At 44.2% G+C, this 17,511-nt stretch overlaps 1 protein-coding gene across 2 annotated transcripts in view; it reads right to left on the bottom strand.

The window, feature by feature from the left end:
• Nucleotides 1–17,371, bottom strand: part of aplp1 (amyloid beta (A4) precursor-like protein 1) — a 29,784-nt gene extending 12,413 nt beyond the window's left edge. Inside the window, exon 1 of one of the 2 annotated variants that reach the window (XM_084026930.1) lies at nt 17,086–17,371. In XM_084026930.1, coding sequence (XP_083883056.1) covers nt 17,086–17,151 — 66 coding nt within the window. In that variant the 5' untranslated portion in view covers nt 17,152–17,371. The remainder of the gene's footprint in view (nt 1–17,085) is intronic. The other variant, XM_084026929.1, reaches the window with a different exon arrangement.
• Between the last annotated feature and the right edge of the window lie 140 nt (nt 17,372–17,511).

Below are 17,511 nucleotides of genomic sequence, written 5' to 3'. Positions count from 1 at the left end.
AGACAGAGAGATAGACCTACTGACGACAGACAAGACGAGCACGGCTGAGCCAATTAGAAGGAAGTTGCCCAAAGGGAAGAAACGGAGGAGATGAAATATGGGAGAGTGACGCCTGATCAAAGGGAGGCCCTGCTTTGGCCGACCGGAGCCCAAGTGTTTGAAGTCCTAATTTATATTCATACAGAATAAAATAAATATATAAAACCCTTTGAGTAAATGTACAATAAATATAAAAGGCCCTGAGCTGTCTATGCATTCTAATTATGCTAAGAGGAATTTGTGTTTCTGCGTGTCCTAGCAGATTTCTTACAAATTACGGATCTACTTTTCATTACTGCTGACCATTTCCCAAAGCATAGCAGAGTTTTTTAGATTTATGATTCAATTTTGCCTTCCTTATAGGCCATACTTCCCCCCCAATCCATTTTAATATTATTTTAATATGAATTACCATAGGATAACAAAGTTGCTTGAGACAGTCTACAGAATGGATTAAGTCTCTTAACAACATTTTTGTTTAGATCTTTTCTTGTTTTTCGGAAACATTCCCTCTAAAACAATGCTGTTTTACAGCCAATTCTAAAGCTTTGGCTGTCAGCACTTGCTGACATTTTCCGCGTGATTGATTACCCGTTTCAGGCAGGTTTCAAGTCCCTGCAAGTTAATGATCACCCCACACTTTAACGAATGGAAACAATGATTGGCACAGAAAACGTATTTAAAAATATAAAATAACTATAGTGCACTTTGGAAATGTGTTTATTTGACTTGTAGTTCAAAGACGATTCATGTTTAAGCCTTATTTCTAGTTTCATATTCTAGAGAGCTGGATGGTGTGAGTTATTGACAGTGCTGTATCGGAGCTTTTTATTGGTTGAGCACAAGAAAACACTGCTGAAGCTGCTGAAACAGTCTGTCTAGTGTAGCTGCTGAGCTAATGTCTAAATATCTCTCTTTGACTCGGGGAAGGTCAGCGACACGAAGAAAAAAAAGACTTCCGGAAATTTGAGAAGATAACCTGGCAGCTCCCTCTGGTCCAGCGCGCTCATTCTGCCTGCTCTCCACTACTGCACTTGCAGAAAATCAATGCAGAGCGACTGCAACTGTATCGCAACCCCCCCCTCCCCCTGCAATCAATAGCAGTCCATCAGGAGGCCGAGGCCCTGACCTCCAGCACAGCGAGGCCGCACACCCGGCCTCCAGCCTGCTCTGGGACCAGATTAGATCCCCCTCGCGATAACCCCTGATAAGAAATACTGTTTCAAGATGTACACAGCTGTTGGTCTCCTGTGATCATCCCCTCCACCACACGCTGCTCTTTACCACACACAGCCACAGCACCGGCGTCACATGAACATAAGGGGCTGACGTCACACACACCCACTCTAGTTCTGCTGTATAGACGTCAAACGGCGCCTCAGTAGGTGTTCCGTTGTCCGGTGTCATTTTATTACGAGAAGCGCTCGTCAGCATGCGTCAGTCCTTTTTTATTCTGACCGAGATATGGTTGGAATAATTTTAAGGAAGCTTCCGTTGCAGGATAGAAATGTACTTTGCTGTGTTGATCTTTAGTGCGTCATAACAATTTTGGCAAAATAAACACTGACTTGGGAAATCGGTTGATGCAACACGTCTGTGAAACATCTGGCAAGACTGTGCTTGAACCCGGGCATGATGATAGAAGCCTGGTTTAATTCCAGTGACTGTTGCTGACTGTACTTGTTTCAAGAACATACTGTTTTCATTTGCTTTTTTATTCCATCATGTTTACTCACTTTGAACGCTAGTTAATGTATTACTCTAAAATATGTCTTTTAGAGAGAGATTTGCCTTAAGTAAGGCAATTCATGCAAAAACACCCTTTAAATGTTCCTCTCACCTGTTCAGTAGCATTACATGTATCATTCTTTAGCCCTTAGATCAAATACTAGTATTTCTGTCACATCAACTCAAAACGTCTGCACACTTATTTCTTTCATACACACACACACACACACACACACACACACACACACACACACACACACACACACACACACACACACACACACACACACACACACACACACACACACACTGTTGGTGGTCCAGACCAAACATTTACACAACAAATTGTCTCTAGGGCAACTCACCAGTTAACGCAACGTTGCGATGTCTAACAGCTCACTACTTTGGTCTGAAATATCTCGACCGCTATTTGATGGATTACCATGAAATATTGTATGTTTGTTCCCTGAGGATTAAGCCTGATTTTGTGATCTCTTACGCCATCATGAGGTCAACATGGCTTCTGGAATGATTGCCATGAAACCATGCAGACACGTGTGCTTCCCAGACAATGTATTCTATTGACTTTATTGATCACCTGACTTTATTCCTCATGTCAAATTTCGATTCCATCCTTGACTGATGACATTTCCAGCTGTCTCAGCTGCTCTTTGTGTTTAGTGGTAATTGAACTGTAAGCTTGCTAACATGCTAAACTAAGACGGGGGACATGGTAGATTAAACATCAGCATGCTATCCTCATTGTGAGCATGTCGTCATTTTAGCATTAAGACAGAACTGCTGGCACGGCTGTAGACTCATTTCAGTTTTTCATATTAAATGCTAAGCTTTATTCTAAAATATGTTTTTTATATATATTGTTCTTAATTCAACCTAAGCAGGAATGTAATATTTCCAAGTAAGACATTTCTCACAATGCTGTAAGGTCTTTAGTAGACACATTGGTGTATTCACTAGATACAGATTAAATAGACAGAGACAATAGTCCTCTGTGGTGAAGGATTAGGCTTTCATTCACTGCTAAAAATAGCTTTCGCTACAGTGACTGCATCACATTCTCACGGCTCGATTAAGCTGTTTTGTCCATGTTTTATTCTTACAATTTATAGCTGTGATTCCGGACTGACAGACCCGGAGACAAAGATTTCCAGTGTCTTGGTGGTAGCCTACGCAATTTCCATTTTGACGGCAGTACGAGTGTTGAGACTGTTGCCGTGTGAGCGACGCAGTGTAAACCTTTCTGAACATTACCAGCCTCCATCAGGAGCACACTGATACAGTTCGCTTCACAATCTGTCAACAATTTTGCTTCTTTCCCGTAAAGGCCGGGCTGCAGAGCGGCTCGCCACGTCTCAGTGAGAAAGTACAGTTGTGTACTGAAGCATCGCTGTGCGGTGCAGTCTGCAAACATGGAGGGACGGGGGACCGGGGTTGATAAGGCTGCACTGTTCAACCAACCTGAGTCCCACATATCATGTCCTAGTGCTGATGAGGCTGAACGGGCAGACAGCCCAGAAGCCCGACTGCTCCCCACTGCAGAAAATGCTGCATCATTAATAACGACCTGGTGATATAAAGCATCGATTGGCTTCCTGCCTTTTTGTCCAGGTTCTTTCCCTCCGTTAGCTCCCTTGGAATACATGTCTTGATCTCCATATGTGCTGTATACTAACTGCTCTGCTCCACTTTGTAATCACACGTGTACCTCCCAAATTGCCGGAGCAGAACGCATCGTAGGGAAACTAAGTGATCCCACAGAGACTCTTGGTGCACTTTAACAGAAGTTGTGGAAAAAACGAGTGCGGATTTAATAACGGTTAATTATATTTTCACCATCCCCCTAGTAAATAATGCTGCAGTGTGGAGCACCCACGATACGAGCCTACAACATAAATCCTTCTGTCAGTCGGGGCTGGGTTTGGGCCAGGGCAGTGCATTTACATGTTCCTCCAGCATCTTCCACCCTGCTCTAATTAAATTTTCAGCACCTGTTCCACCCTTATGTTGCAGGATGACTTCATCCTCTGTAATGATGCAATCTCCTGGCACTGGCAGGCAAGTCGGAGTGGTAGAAGCAGAGGGGAGGAGCCCACCCATCATTTGTCACCTTTTACAAGTTGCTGACAGACTTTTCATTGGAGAACCATACCATAAACCTATCAGAGGCTTCGTTTTCATGTCTTTCAGTGCTTGGAGCAGCACACACACAGTCACATAGGGGCCTTTGATATCACTTAAAGCATTTTTTATTCCCTTGCATACAGCTGTGATTCATTTTTTTTATCCTGCTTAACCCTTCATGTTTTTCCTGAGTTTTATGGGTCTATAATTCATTGTATACTTCCTTTGTTATCTTACATGCTCTTTATTATCAAAGGTAGCTACCCTGTGTGTAAGAAAACATGGTGTTGTGTGAAACACTTACATACTTACATTTGAAAATACACTACACAGACTCACTAGTTGAGATATATAATTTGGAGCTTGCTTGACGCCTGATAATCAAGTCGAGACCCCCGAGCAGCTAATCTCCTACTTAGCAACAGGGATCTGGGATATCCCATCAAACTGAAATTCACCATGTGGCGACAATGTGATCAAACAACCATACATCACAGAGACAAAACAACTTAGGAAATGTCACCATTCGAAAATCCAAGCATCTCCTATATTCTTCAAGTCATCATATTTCCAAAGAAATACCAGGATGTTATGGCGATACATGCAATAAAAAAGAAATGAGTTGCGATTATATCTTTCTACCGTGCAAACTATGAGGTTTGTCCTTCCTGGCGTGACGCGCCTGGTTAGCGGGGATTGCTCATGATTGGTATAACATTGTGGACTGGCCGCTCTGCATCACTTGTGTGGCGAACACACCCACGTACAAATAGGCCTCATCGATGCATAATCGCTGTATGTATGAAACACACAGACGGGCCTTCCCGGGCACGTCTTTGTGCTTCTCTGCAGCACAGATGGCTGAATGGTGGGTGTCTTCCTGCTCTGCGGGCCCCTCCTTCACTCTCTATATATTCCCCTCTCTCCGCCTCCTCTCAAGGCTGAGCTCCATCCACCCCAGCCGCCCTACCCTCGCTATCGCTCGTCTCTCCTCCTCCCTCTCTAACAGCTTTCACACAATGCCCGACACTCTGCTGTTTGGCCTCCCTCCCTAGGCCAGTGCTAAATAGCCAGAGAGATTTGGGAGCATTCATCATTGTAATCATGTTGGTTAATTATTCATAGGCTCCATCAGACCTCTTCCTGGTGTGGCATGCAGTTATTAGAGAGCAGCAACATTAGTCTGCCAGATTCTCCTGGCGCAGCAGAGGGGACAAAGGAGGATGGAGCAGGTTAGCTCAACGCATTGACACTCATTATTATACATCCCTGACTAATGGCTAATTGAAGGCATTCATTTTCGATTCAGGAAAGACTGATGGGCAGAGTGGAAAATGTTTGTTTTATAACTTCCTCCTGTAAACCGCATGCAGCCGTAATGTTACTTATCGAAGACTGAGCTGAACGCCTCGTTTTAATGCGTAATCGCCGGCCATTACGACAGAGGCTTTTGGTTGCAACGATGCGCACGCATCAGGGCCTTCTCTAAGTCAGGCTTCATCAGTCCAGATTACAGCGGTCCAGCCTCCAGCTGGGCACACTGGGAGCAGATGGCCCCGTAATCACCAGGGTTCATCTAGGTCTGAAACAGCAGCCAAAACCAGCTCCCAACATTTGATTTAATTTCAAGTATAGCTTGAAATACAGAACATGATGGCATCACTGCAATGCTCAGACTGAACAGATCTAGAGGCGGGCAGTGCCAGCTACTTCATGATCGTGGTTATTTAGGAGTTTACTCAGTTCTGTGCCCACTGGGGGGCGCACATAATCCTTTCTTGAGATTTTAGCCAATATCTTCCCAACTAGCATTGTACGGCTGCTGCAGCTGGAGAATGAGAAAGAGACTGATTTCTCTCTTCTGTAAAGGTCGCCGACTCCCCCCCGGGGATCACATGACCTGAGTTAGATACAGATTTCCCTGATGTATGAAGGCGCCATGGGATTGAACAGAAGCTCCACACAGCACCCACAAGAACAGAGACTTCACCTTTAGCTGGGGCTCATATGACTCGTGATAAATATCATACACACACACACACACACACACACTCACTCACTCACACACACACACTCACACACATCCTGCTTCTCTCTTTATAATACACTCCGTAATACACACACCTGCATTTTACTCTCATTGTGCAGGCAATATTATTACATTATGTTTCCTGTCAGCTTTTTTTTTTTTTTAAACATCCTGCCTTTCAGTAGCATCCGTGGTTAAACTTGAATTCAGAGGAACAAAACAGGAAGCTCCCACAGATGCATGGTGTTCCCAGAACGGTGGAATGGCTGCATTGAGCAATATTTTTGAATGAAACAAGCGATTGTGACATTTGTGTTGCCTCAAGAAGACTGAACTTACAGGAATGTCATGCCCTCCATGTTCCACCCACATTTCAACAAATGCTGCTTCTGAGTCATGCACCATAATGACGCGACACTGAGCAGAAAGGACAAAAATACAAAGCGTAGTTGGTCAATTCCACCAATCTGCCACTGCCTCCTGTGGGAATGTAGGAGACAAACAACTGTGTAATAATGATGTTTCATGAATCCGGTACAAAAAAGGGTGTCTGGAGTCCAGAAAGCTGCCTTCTCATCGCCAAACTGGTCGCGCTGTTGCTACATTTCTGCTGTTTCATAACACTGCTGAACCTCCTTCACAGTTAAGCAACACAACACGGGAATGCCAACATATTAATTCCAAACACTGTGAGCCTGCAGATATGATTTCAAGCTCAAATGCTACCTCGGGGGATTGAAGGATTCAAAGGCTTAGTGGAGATTTGAGCACTGCAGGTCCGTCTGAAACATCCTAATGTCAACATAATTGCCGATGCATGGGGGATTTTCTGCAGGCACATTGAGAGTGACACAATGCAAACAAGCTCTCCAAATTGGTATTTATATGGTAAATACGTTCAAAAGGCTTCAATCATATCGAGGACTCAAAGGTTCAGATTTCTATTGCTGTGCCTTGTCATTATTCTCTGCAGGTTAGTGTTGCCTTTGCTCTACCGTAGTTCAAAACCTCTCTTCTGATATATTAGTGATTAAAAAAAATGCATAAATACATCAAATCATTATCCTGAGACCACAGCAGGACCAGAGCAGCGTTTCATTTATTTGTGTGGCTCGTGTCTTTGAGCTGGAACTCAAGGATTCCACCCTGGAAACGCATCCTGAATTTAGCAGGTTAATGGAGCTTAAGAGGTAACACGATTTTCAATTTCAGACCGAGCACACACACACAAATGACAACGTTATTCATAGTAAGAGTTCCGACACGTGTGCATTTTGTGGAGACACGAGACTGGAGGTCTTAAAGCAATAACATAATGCCCTTGAGCATGTTTTAAGTAGATTAAAGGAATCTCAATGCCTGTATGAGGGCATGTTTAGGTTAAAGGACTGTGATAATTGATCTACTTAAAGACAGACTTTCTGCAGTCTCGCTGACACACAGCAGGCAGCCGGCATCAATAAGACCTGATGCTTCTTGTTTCCGTCTTATCTCACACTCCGGGCCTTCGCTTCCTCTCGAGCCCCTCACTCTGCCTTTGCAGCTGATCCGTGCTGGAGTCTTTCTTCCTGGGTATTCTCCTCTGGATCCCATCTCTCCTGCTCTACTTTTACTTTTCTGTCACTGCATTGCACTTTTTGAGCACTTCACATAGTTAAGCGTGCCCTCTACAGATCTGTCTGCACTGCATCTGTTGCGTGTTAAAACATGTAGTGGAATCTGCCAATAGAGGTAATTAAACGTATTCGATTGCCTTGCCATGTCTTAAGTTATCTGTCAGGTTCAGATGATTTTCAGGAAAGTAATGCTTTGGGACACGAATGCATTTTATCTATATGACTTATAACCTCTGATGCACAAATATGTAAATGATCATGCTGTATGACTATTCTATATCTAGTGTTTTTGCATTGTAATAGTCTGATGTTTGAGAAATAAAGCTGTAGCAAACTGAATGTCTCTGCGATCCTTAACAGGATAAGCGCTGATCCATAATAAGTTGGATGGATGGTTGAACTGAATGTACATGATAAAACAAACAGAGACTTTCATCAGAAGATGGAGTCAATTACTACGGGGAGAAGGTGCATGGCGACAGAGAGGGGGAGGACGGAGAGGGGATTAAAACATTCATATATCTCTTTCCTTCTGCCTCTGATTTATGCACATATACATCTCTGATCACATCATGCAAGCTCCCCTGGGAGCCTGTCTAGCAGATGCATCTCATGGAAATTAGGGTCTGAGGCCATATATATGTGTATATAGTTTGAGCCTCACAAAGATAATGTGAGGTAGAGGCATAGTGTTGTGTGTGTTCTATATGTATTTGTTGTCCAGAAAGCTTGTTATTTTTAATTGTGGTGAAGAACCTAACTCAATAATAAAAGAATACGCCATACTAAGTGTAATAGCATTTAATATTTCATTTCATTGCTTTAATTCAAAGCCAGGTGGTCATGCCACAGTGGGAACAAGCTGGTCTTTAACTCCCAGTGAGAGGTCAGAGTGTGCACCACCGCTGGTGGAAGAGTCCAGCATGGCTGGTTTTAGCCCAGAGAAGTGCAGCGACACAGTGAGGGGATAACCTCTTCCCCGGTCTCACGGAGGGTGTGTTGCCCTCGCACAGCGTCTTTGGCCCTACTGTTCATGCTAATGAGAAGCTCTCTTACTGAACAGCAGGATGAACAGCTAATGATGTACAAAGCAGAGAAGAAAAAAAAAATCAAGGTTCTACTTCAGACAAACATGATGAAACAGTGCCGCCGCGCAGCTGGCGTCGCTCTGCCACACTTAACATCAGCTTCCGCACACTTTGTCCGTCCTCTTCGTCCGTCTCATGTGTTCCCGTCCAACCAGTAAACACACACACACATATATTTAGCCCTGCTCTCTACGTCCTCCCTCTCAGCATCACTTGGCCACAGAGGGTGGTTACCATGGTAACACCACCCACAGGAGCCCTCTCTGTTACCGTAGCAACTGGTTCCCTACAGAATTCCGAGCATGTCACTCAGTCTCTCTCTCTCTCTCTCTCTCTCTCATTATCAGTCTGCCTCTCTCTTTCTTTCTCACATGAAAGAGTCCCCATATGTTTGGTTCGACGTTCTATCCTCAGCAGGTCGCTGATCGCTGGCTTAACGGTTGGTTAGCTTTCCTTATTACTGTCTGTTGGTTGTTTACACGCCACTTAAACCGCTAAAGCAATACTGGGCCCGATAATAATAGTAATAAGTTGAGCTTATTGACTCTTAAACTTAAATGTTTCCCCTATAATATCCTAGAAATGTTTCTTATGTGCCATTACTGTCTAATTATATGAGCAGTGCAAACAACAATTAGTGATATTTTTTTTCTGAATATGAACAACAATAGGAAAACGCCCAGGAGACATATATGACCTTCAGAGAGCAGGAACACACATTGTGACTCCACAGATAATTTTATACTTTGGTTAGTATGATGACTAAATGAATCAGCAACTAATTTCACAATCAACTATTTTTTCATGCTGGGACGTGTAAAGATTTGCCATCTCTTCTTTGTTTCAAATGACTGTAAAGTCTTTGGGTTGGGCTGATGGTCGGATAAATCAACGTATTGTGAATCACTACCTTGAGGTCTAGGAAGTAGTCATGGCCGTTTTCCTCTCATAGATTAAACAATTACTCAAATCATTGAAAAAAAAAGATCTACAGCTTAATTAATGGAGAAAATGTTGTTAGTCACAGCTGTATATGTAATATAATGTAGTATAATATGATACAATACATCAATGGTATTAACAATGTGAATACAGTGACAGCATTATATTGTATTGCTTTTGATGATCCCACACTCTTGGTAAATCTGACTAAATGATTCGTCACACGGTCTCATGATTCCTGCGCTGCAGGGCTGCATCGCCTGCGTGTCACAACACAATACCTTTCCACTATTACAACAGATGGGAGATGTACAAATTTGAATCCTCTCATAAACATCGGGCCAATCAAGACATACATGATAAATCACCTCATGTGTCAACTGCTCAAAACAAGCACCTTCACATTTTCAGGAGACGTAGAAAGTAGTAGAACGCGGTTTGACGAATCCACCGACAACAATGATAACTGGGATGGTGTCAGGCTGACATGTCCTATCTTGCTTCAGCCCTCTCGGTGTTATTTTAGACCGGGCCACTCTGCTGAGATAATGCATGCTGGCTGTGCAGTCTGCCTGTCTGTGCTGCAGAATCACTCAGTAGATTAAATATTAGTGTTATCTCATTTCCTAAGGCCATGAAGTCTCCACAGAGTGTCCGACTGAAGGGGAAGTGGTTTAATCATTGAGACGATCTTTACAAAAGACCCCTCGCTGGGCCCTGGAACCTCCATTGGTGCTTTGTGCTTTCATTACACTCCTTTTTCCGAACCACCGCTAGACTGGTGCGAAGTATCCAATTTGTCAGACGAGCTTGGGTGAGTATTGACTGTTAACTGGCACAGCTTGGCCTTGGCGAGCACAATGACCCTGAGCGGAGGAAGGAATGGAATAGTATTTGTCTTCTTGCTGAAGACTATCAGCGGCCACAGCAGCACCTGTGTCTTTTTATCATCTATAGCTGCCTGCACCACCAGCCTGGTTGTTTATGAAGCCTTCTGTGTATATAGTGCATATAATGGAGGCAGAGTCGATTGCGGGCAGCCATTGGAGAAAGCTGGAGTCGCTGAATACTGAGCCTCGAGTCAAATGCTGTGGGAACATTTTGTCTCAAGGGAAGGGTGGGTATGTTTGAGAGTCCTGTGCTGTAAATACACACTCCTCTCTGATGGATTCACCCGAAAAACACTTTAGCACTGGTATATAAACAACTACTGGCAACGCTTTGGCTCGCATCAAATTTCACGTTCAAATCCAGAACAAAAAGTGTCTCATTGAAGTACTCGTTGAGGTTGAATATTCAACATTAAGCTCACGCAGAAACCTCTAAGCTGCCACACGTTCACACCAGTTGTCTGGGAATTTTAAAAGGCATTCTGGGAAATGTAGGAACACACTAATAGACCATTTGATGTATTAAAGAAAAATGGGCACAACAAACGCACCTCAGAAAATAACTCCTGAAATGTGCTGAGCAAAACCCACATTGTATTGTGAGAATGTATTGTTCCTTTTTAAAGGTGTAGTGACAATAGAGAACCAGGATGTGCAAATAAAGCCAGTAAGGGTCAGATAATATCTCTGAAAATCTCTAGAATGAATGAAAAGAAGACTATAAAACTAGAATATAGAAATAAAACGATGTTTGAGTAAGAGTATGAATTATTCAAGAACAATCAAAGTGTACACAAGGAAAGTGAAAAGATGTCCCTGGCCAGCGGAGGCTGCTGAGGCAGATGGAGGAGCAGTGTCTGGGAGAGAGGGTCGGGGAGGGGTAAGGAGTGCCTTTGGGATGTAGCAGGGGAGAGAGCTGGGATGAGGGGGGCCGGGGCAGACAGGCGAGGGGCTTTTCCTTTGTGTTCTGTAGAGAAAGGACTGGGAGTGGACCTGGAGGGGGGTAACAAACCAAAAAAAAAAACAGGTAGCATAAAGAGAGAGGACCGGCATCGGAGCGCTGACAGGGTGCGTGACAAGTGCCAAAGCCCCGCCGACAAGCGAGAGCCCAGACCTTTCCACGGCCTTCAATAATTGATGCAGCTCCTGCAGCGCGCCGTCTTTATAAAGCAGCACAAGCGTGGCGAATGTGCGTGTGTGTCTGTGTGCTTATTTCTGTGGAGAGCGTGAGTGTTCTCTCTCCATCGATACCACTGTACCTTTGTTACATTTTGGATTGATGTCTTTGGAATGCGCTTTTAGTCCTCCTGATAGGAGCTGTGTGTTTCATAGCCAATGTGTAAATGACGGCAGAGCGAAAACGATCTGCCAAGAAGTACATTCATTTCCTCCCATAACGGCTCCCAATGTTCTCCTGTAGAATATTAATACCGGCCCGATCGGTCTCCGTGGACCCAACAACCCCACACCCTCTCAAACCCTGCAGCCACAGCCGTTAAGGACATTTTTTTTCGCAGTCCTGCGTTCGTACAACTCAGTTTCAAGGCCTGCGGATACGTGAACGTGACAGAGATGGATCGCTCCGCTCTCTGAGCTGCTCCGGCTCAGCAGCAATAGGGCTGGGTTCCTCCATTAGCATGCACTCCTCCAGCCAGCATCCCACATAACATTCTACATGCTCTACATCACTTTTACTCTCTATCTCCTCTCTCCCTTTCTCAAATCATCCACCGTGCCAGGGCGATCCCACTCCCTCTCTCTCTCTCTCTCTCTCTCTCTCCATCTCTCAGCAGCCCTCAATCTGTTTCACTGCACTCCCTCTTTTTTCATCCTGAACATGGAGGACAAGTGTTATCACCACACTGCAGATGTTTTCGAGGGGGGGGGGAGGCTCCTCTGAAACCTCCCACAGGCTGCGGCAGGACTAAACATCGCGCTTCGCCCTGGCATTAAACTTTTCTGAGGAAATCCAACCCATTAGGCTTACTGAGGCAGTTACACTGAGGGTCAAGACCTTGGGCCGTACCGATATCTCTGCCCTGCAAGACTCTGGAGGGGAGCCACAGCTGGAAGTGATCAGGATGGCTATGCTAGTATCTCAAACTCTCTAGGTGGCACGGAGCAAACTCACGACATGTGGAAACACACACACACACACACACATCCGGGCTTCAGCTTTTACAGACACAGGCGCAGAGATTCCATTTTTGATCTGCAGATACTCAAGACATTGGACGGGAATTGCCCCTGACTCTCTCTATATATGTTATAATATGTGACATTCAGTAGGTGGACGATAAAGATTCAAGTCATCTTTGGGACGTTAATGCTAGTCCTCGATTACGTGTAGCCTAGAAACAGCCGTGCAGTCTGGGAAAACGAAGAAATTAACTCATCGAATGCGGTGCGTCAAGGTTACGCATGGCAGGTTATAGAGACGACATGATTTAATGAGCCTCGCAAGCAAACGTTATTAAATGCTGGATTGGGAATTACTCCCTTTTCAGCCGAGACGCATACTTAGAAATAATTCAGAGGCCACAATGCAAGATTTAATCATCTAAACCATGGTTTGGCAGAGCTTCCCTGGATGTGCAAATGTGCAATTAATGGGAATTTATTTTTTCAGCAGAAAAGCTGGATGAACTCCACGCCTGGAGATATATACCTCTTCATTCCCCAATAACCCTCTGAGGCACGCAGCACCAGGCACCAACATGGCACACTAATATCACTCATTAGTTCGTCACCTCCAGTAACAGCACTTTCCATAGGTAGAGTGTAGCTGTCATGTCCCAATGACTCTGCAGGATTTCATCCAGGTCCTATGAGTGCGCTGCACGACAAAACCTCGGAAGAGAAGTCAGATACAAAGACCGGGAGGGAAAAACATGTGATACAACAAAATGGTTCGTTTTATGCCCACTGGCACAAGGATGGAGTAGAGAATAGCGAGCGCACGGGAATCCATTAGTGGAACCCGATTATCTCTTAATTAAGTGAGTGTAGGGCAGTGTGTGTGTGTGTGTGTGTGTGTGTGGAAGAGGGATAGAGAGAGAGAGAGAGAGAGAGAGAGAGAGAGAGAGAGAGAGAGAGAGAGAGAGAGAGAGAGAGAGAGAGAGATCTGGTTGTCCTTATCTTTTTTCCCTTGTTTTTTCCCCAACAAATCCTCTTGTGTTCCTGCATGGAGAGGCAGATGGGGGTGGGAGGTGCATGGATCTGTATGGCTGTATTCCAGCACAAGGCCTGAGATTGCTGTTGGTGGGGATGTGGTGGTGGAGGGAGGGGGAATATACACAGCGACTTTATGACTCACCATCTCACTTTAATCTTCAGCCAACCAAACCTGCTTCCTATCCTTCCACTCGTTCCTTCCATTTTCTCTCCCTCCCCTCCCTCCCTCCCTGTTTGCTGCTGTCCCAGACTCCCGTAGGCCCTGAAACCTGTAGATCTGGAGGGTTTGTGTCTGGGTCTGCCACCACTCTCCTCCTGCAGCTGGACTGCTCTGGCTCGGGTTAACACTGCAGTCATTTATCTCAATAAAAACAGAGCTGGTTGACTAAAGCTGAGCATACCTGTTGTCCCTAGCCTCCCCTTTTTTATATCAAATATGCTACACACAAACACAATCTCTGTATGATTGCTTCATAAATCAGACCTTTCTTAAAGCCAATACTGAGCTGACTAGCTGCCGTCTGGCTTTATGTTTGCTTGATAAATGAGTGTTCACAATGCCATTGTGATTGCCTAATGTTTGTGTTCGTAAAGAGGGCTGGGTGCTATGACGACAGATACCGCATGATGTGAGTTTGTCAGCTGATAAGAGACAGAGCCAAACTATTTGTGCAGTAGCTGTTTTTGTTATCTCGTGTTGTATTAGACCATTGCAGGCAATGTTGCAAATCAATAACCAGGACTGCTAAATGAAAATATCAGATTTCAAAAAACGAATGTGCTGGGGTTTCTTACTCTGATACATTTTCACACTTGGAGTGTTGGTGAGACAAACAAGATGCCTCAATATATCCACCTTCACCCTTTTCACTATTTCCTGACATTTTAAAAAGATAAATCAATAATTTGAGAATTGACAATGAAAATGATGATTAGTTGCAGAGCTGATCATGATATCTTTATACATTGTGACATAATAACATTGTTGAGAAATGTTAAATGGATAAAATAACAAACCCAGAAAATAAAATACCTGACTAATTAAAGTGCTTCTTCACATTTATGTCAAAATCATAGAAACATCTGATGAATATATAAAGCAGTCCTGCTCTTTGATGTCATGGCCTATGGATTCCCTAGATTAAATGTATTTGTCCCAGAGGGATATTTGCTTCCTCGGCCAGTACACATAAACATAAAGATATACAGATTAGACATAAAAAGTAAACTCCATGTTTGCTCTGATTCGTTCCAGCTCTCAACAGTGAGGCAGTCTTTTTCATCAAAGTGTATTTTCTCGATTAACCGGTTCGTTTGGTCTAGAAAATGTCTGAAATGTCAAAAAATGTTGGTCAGTATTTCCAAGATGACGTCCTCAAATGTAGCATTTTGTCCATAACTCAAAGAATTTGAAGAAGTCATACAGGAGTCAAAAAAACAGAAAATATTGAAAGAGCTGGAACCTGAGAATTTCCTCAATCCTATTAATGAATTATTAAAACAGTCACCACTAATTTAATTAGATGACAACATATCGATTAATCGTTGCAGACCTAATATTTTCTTGAAGTACACTATATATTGTTACATCACCCGCCCCTATATTATCATCAAAATCATAATTATACTGAGTTCTGTTTTGCCACTCCTCTAAAAGATGAAAGAATTTAAAGTCCAACACATTCATTAATTGAATGCAGACATGAATGTAAGACTCTCATAAAGGTTGTTTCTATATCATCTTTTCATGAATGGCTTTTCTATCAGAACTGTGCAGCGTGTCAGATGGTTAAATGCTCTGGGTGCTGCGACAGCTACACTTGGAGCCATTGCAGCTGAGATACCTGGAAGAACGCAGGGCGATGCTGAATTTGTATTACAGATGAAAAAGTATCACGACTTTACTAATCCAGAACACTCTGGAAATGTAATTTGATTATTGTGATTATCCCAAATGCACTGGCACATTTTTATACCGCCCTATAAAAGAGAGAATTTATCCAATTTGCACAATTCAGCTAAATGAATGTTGAGTAAATTAAGGAAAGCTGACAGTTTTATTAGGACTAATACCACAGTGTAATCCCGCCAGCCAACCCTCTCATAGTGTAATCTTCAGTGTAAACCTTCATGGGCAGGTCTGCTTGTATGAAGCTAAAGCCTGTTCCTCGGCATAGGAGTAATCCCACTAAGGCTCTTAGAGAAGTGAAATTATTTCACAATGAAAGGAGAGGCTTTATGACTGTTACACACTCACAGCGGAAGATGGCTAATAAATAAACATCTTCCAAAGCCTCTTAGGAACTCGGGGAGACACCGAAGCAACAGTCAGGATATTCTACCTCCGATGCTGCAGCCTCATTTGCTCTTCAGCTCCAGGTGGAAAAGTACGTTTGACCTGCACGACTCCAGCTGGGACGTGATGACTCATCCTCCATCCCTCCCAAGCACGCTCACCTCCGACACCATCTCGCTCCGACTCACGCATGCCCGTGCACCCACCTGATTTCATGCCTCGGGTCTATTACAGGGTGGGGGGAGGGGGAGATGATGGGTGACTAAAGAGTTATTGAGAAATGAAAGCAGAGTCCATCAAAGTGCGTCTCTGCCGTGAGTCGTGATCAGACAGGCGGGAGACAGAAGCAGCTGTTGGCCCATTGATCTGTTGCTAATCTACCAGACTGTCACTATCTCCTCTCTAGCTATTGATGGAGACAGATGCCAATAGGATGGCCCCATATCTCTCATTAGTATACTCTGTGTCGCCCAATGATACATCAAAGTCACCCCATTATTGGATGAGCAGTTCATTCACGTGCATTTCCAAGGCAGCACCATTGGAAATGGAGGTAAATCTGACGTTTCCTGCTCACTCACTTTAGGATTCAATTGGGAGTTCTCTAATCTGGTCGGTGCTCTTTCATACGGACCAAATGCAACACAGAACAGCCATCGAATATGCATGACTCCATCCTGCTCAGGAGCTGCACCACTCCTCTAAAAGCAGGGATGATGGCCAGATGGGACGCAGTGATCTCTCCATCCCTCCACCGAGCAGAAGGCCTGTGTGACAATGTCCGGTACAGGCCCAGACTTGACGCAGCGAGCAGCGCGCACCGTAAAACACGTCTCCGCGAAGCCCGCTCCTACATTTACGCCCTGGATGTCAGCTCACATGCATATGTTTATCACAGCATTTACATTAAAACGCCGTCTCCTTGTGCGCCGTCGCTCTTGTTGACATGGGACGGAGGATGCGTTTAGAAATGAAACCTGCCCTAGATAAGGGTGCGTGTCAGCAGTACGGACATGTGATGTCGACATGAACTATAACGCAGCATTAATCCCGAAGAAATCAATGAATAAGTCACATCGACATAAAACAGACATAAAAATGCAATGCGCCATCGGTACAAAGGGTTCAGACTTGCTCTTACCTCGACGTTTCCCAACGCGCAGTAGGACAACACAGCCATCAATATAGGTATTGCGGTATGTCCCATTTTTCTTTCCTCGTTTTTTGGTCTTTTTTTTAAAAGAACTAAGTTGCGTTTGTTAAATGACTGCCTCCAACATACGCTGTCTGGTTACATCAGCTCAAGTGATGGACACTGCGTTCGTCGTGCGCCTTCCTGCGATATCTCCTGCGTCTGCGTCCTGTTCGCTCTTGCCAGCGGGCTCTCCAATGGCAGCCCGGGATTTTATGTGGATGAAGCCTGACAGAACCAAGCCCTGTTTCTGCGGGTATTTATCCCCGAGTTTACGCACGGTGTCCTCGCGCCGGCTTAGCGGAGAGAGACCTCTGGTGGTGATGGATAGAGAGTGCATGGCAGGGATGGTCTGCTGGCTTTCTTTCGGTTTTG

This window comes from Eutrigla gurnardus, assembly GCF_963514095.1.
Source record: "Eutrigla gurnardus genome assembly, chromosome: 14".
Classification (NCBI taxonomy): Eukaryota; Metazoa; Chordata; class Actinopteri; order Perciformes; family Triglidae; genus Eutrigla; species Eutrigla gurnardus.
Note: the sequence above shows the minus strand (reverse complement) of the source record. Positions and strands in the feature narration are given on the sequence as shown.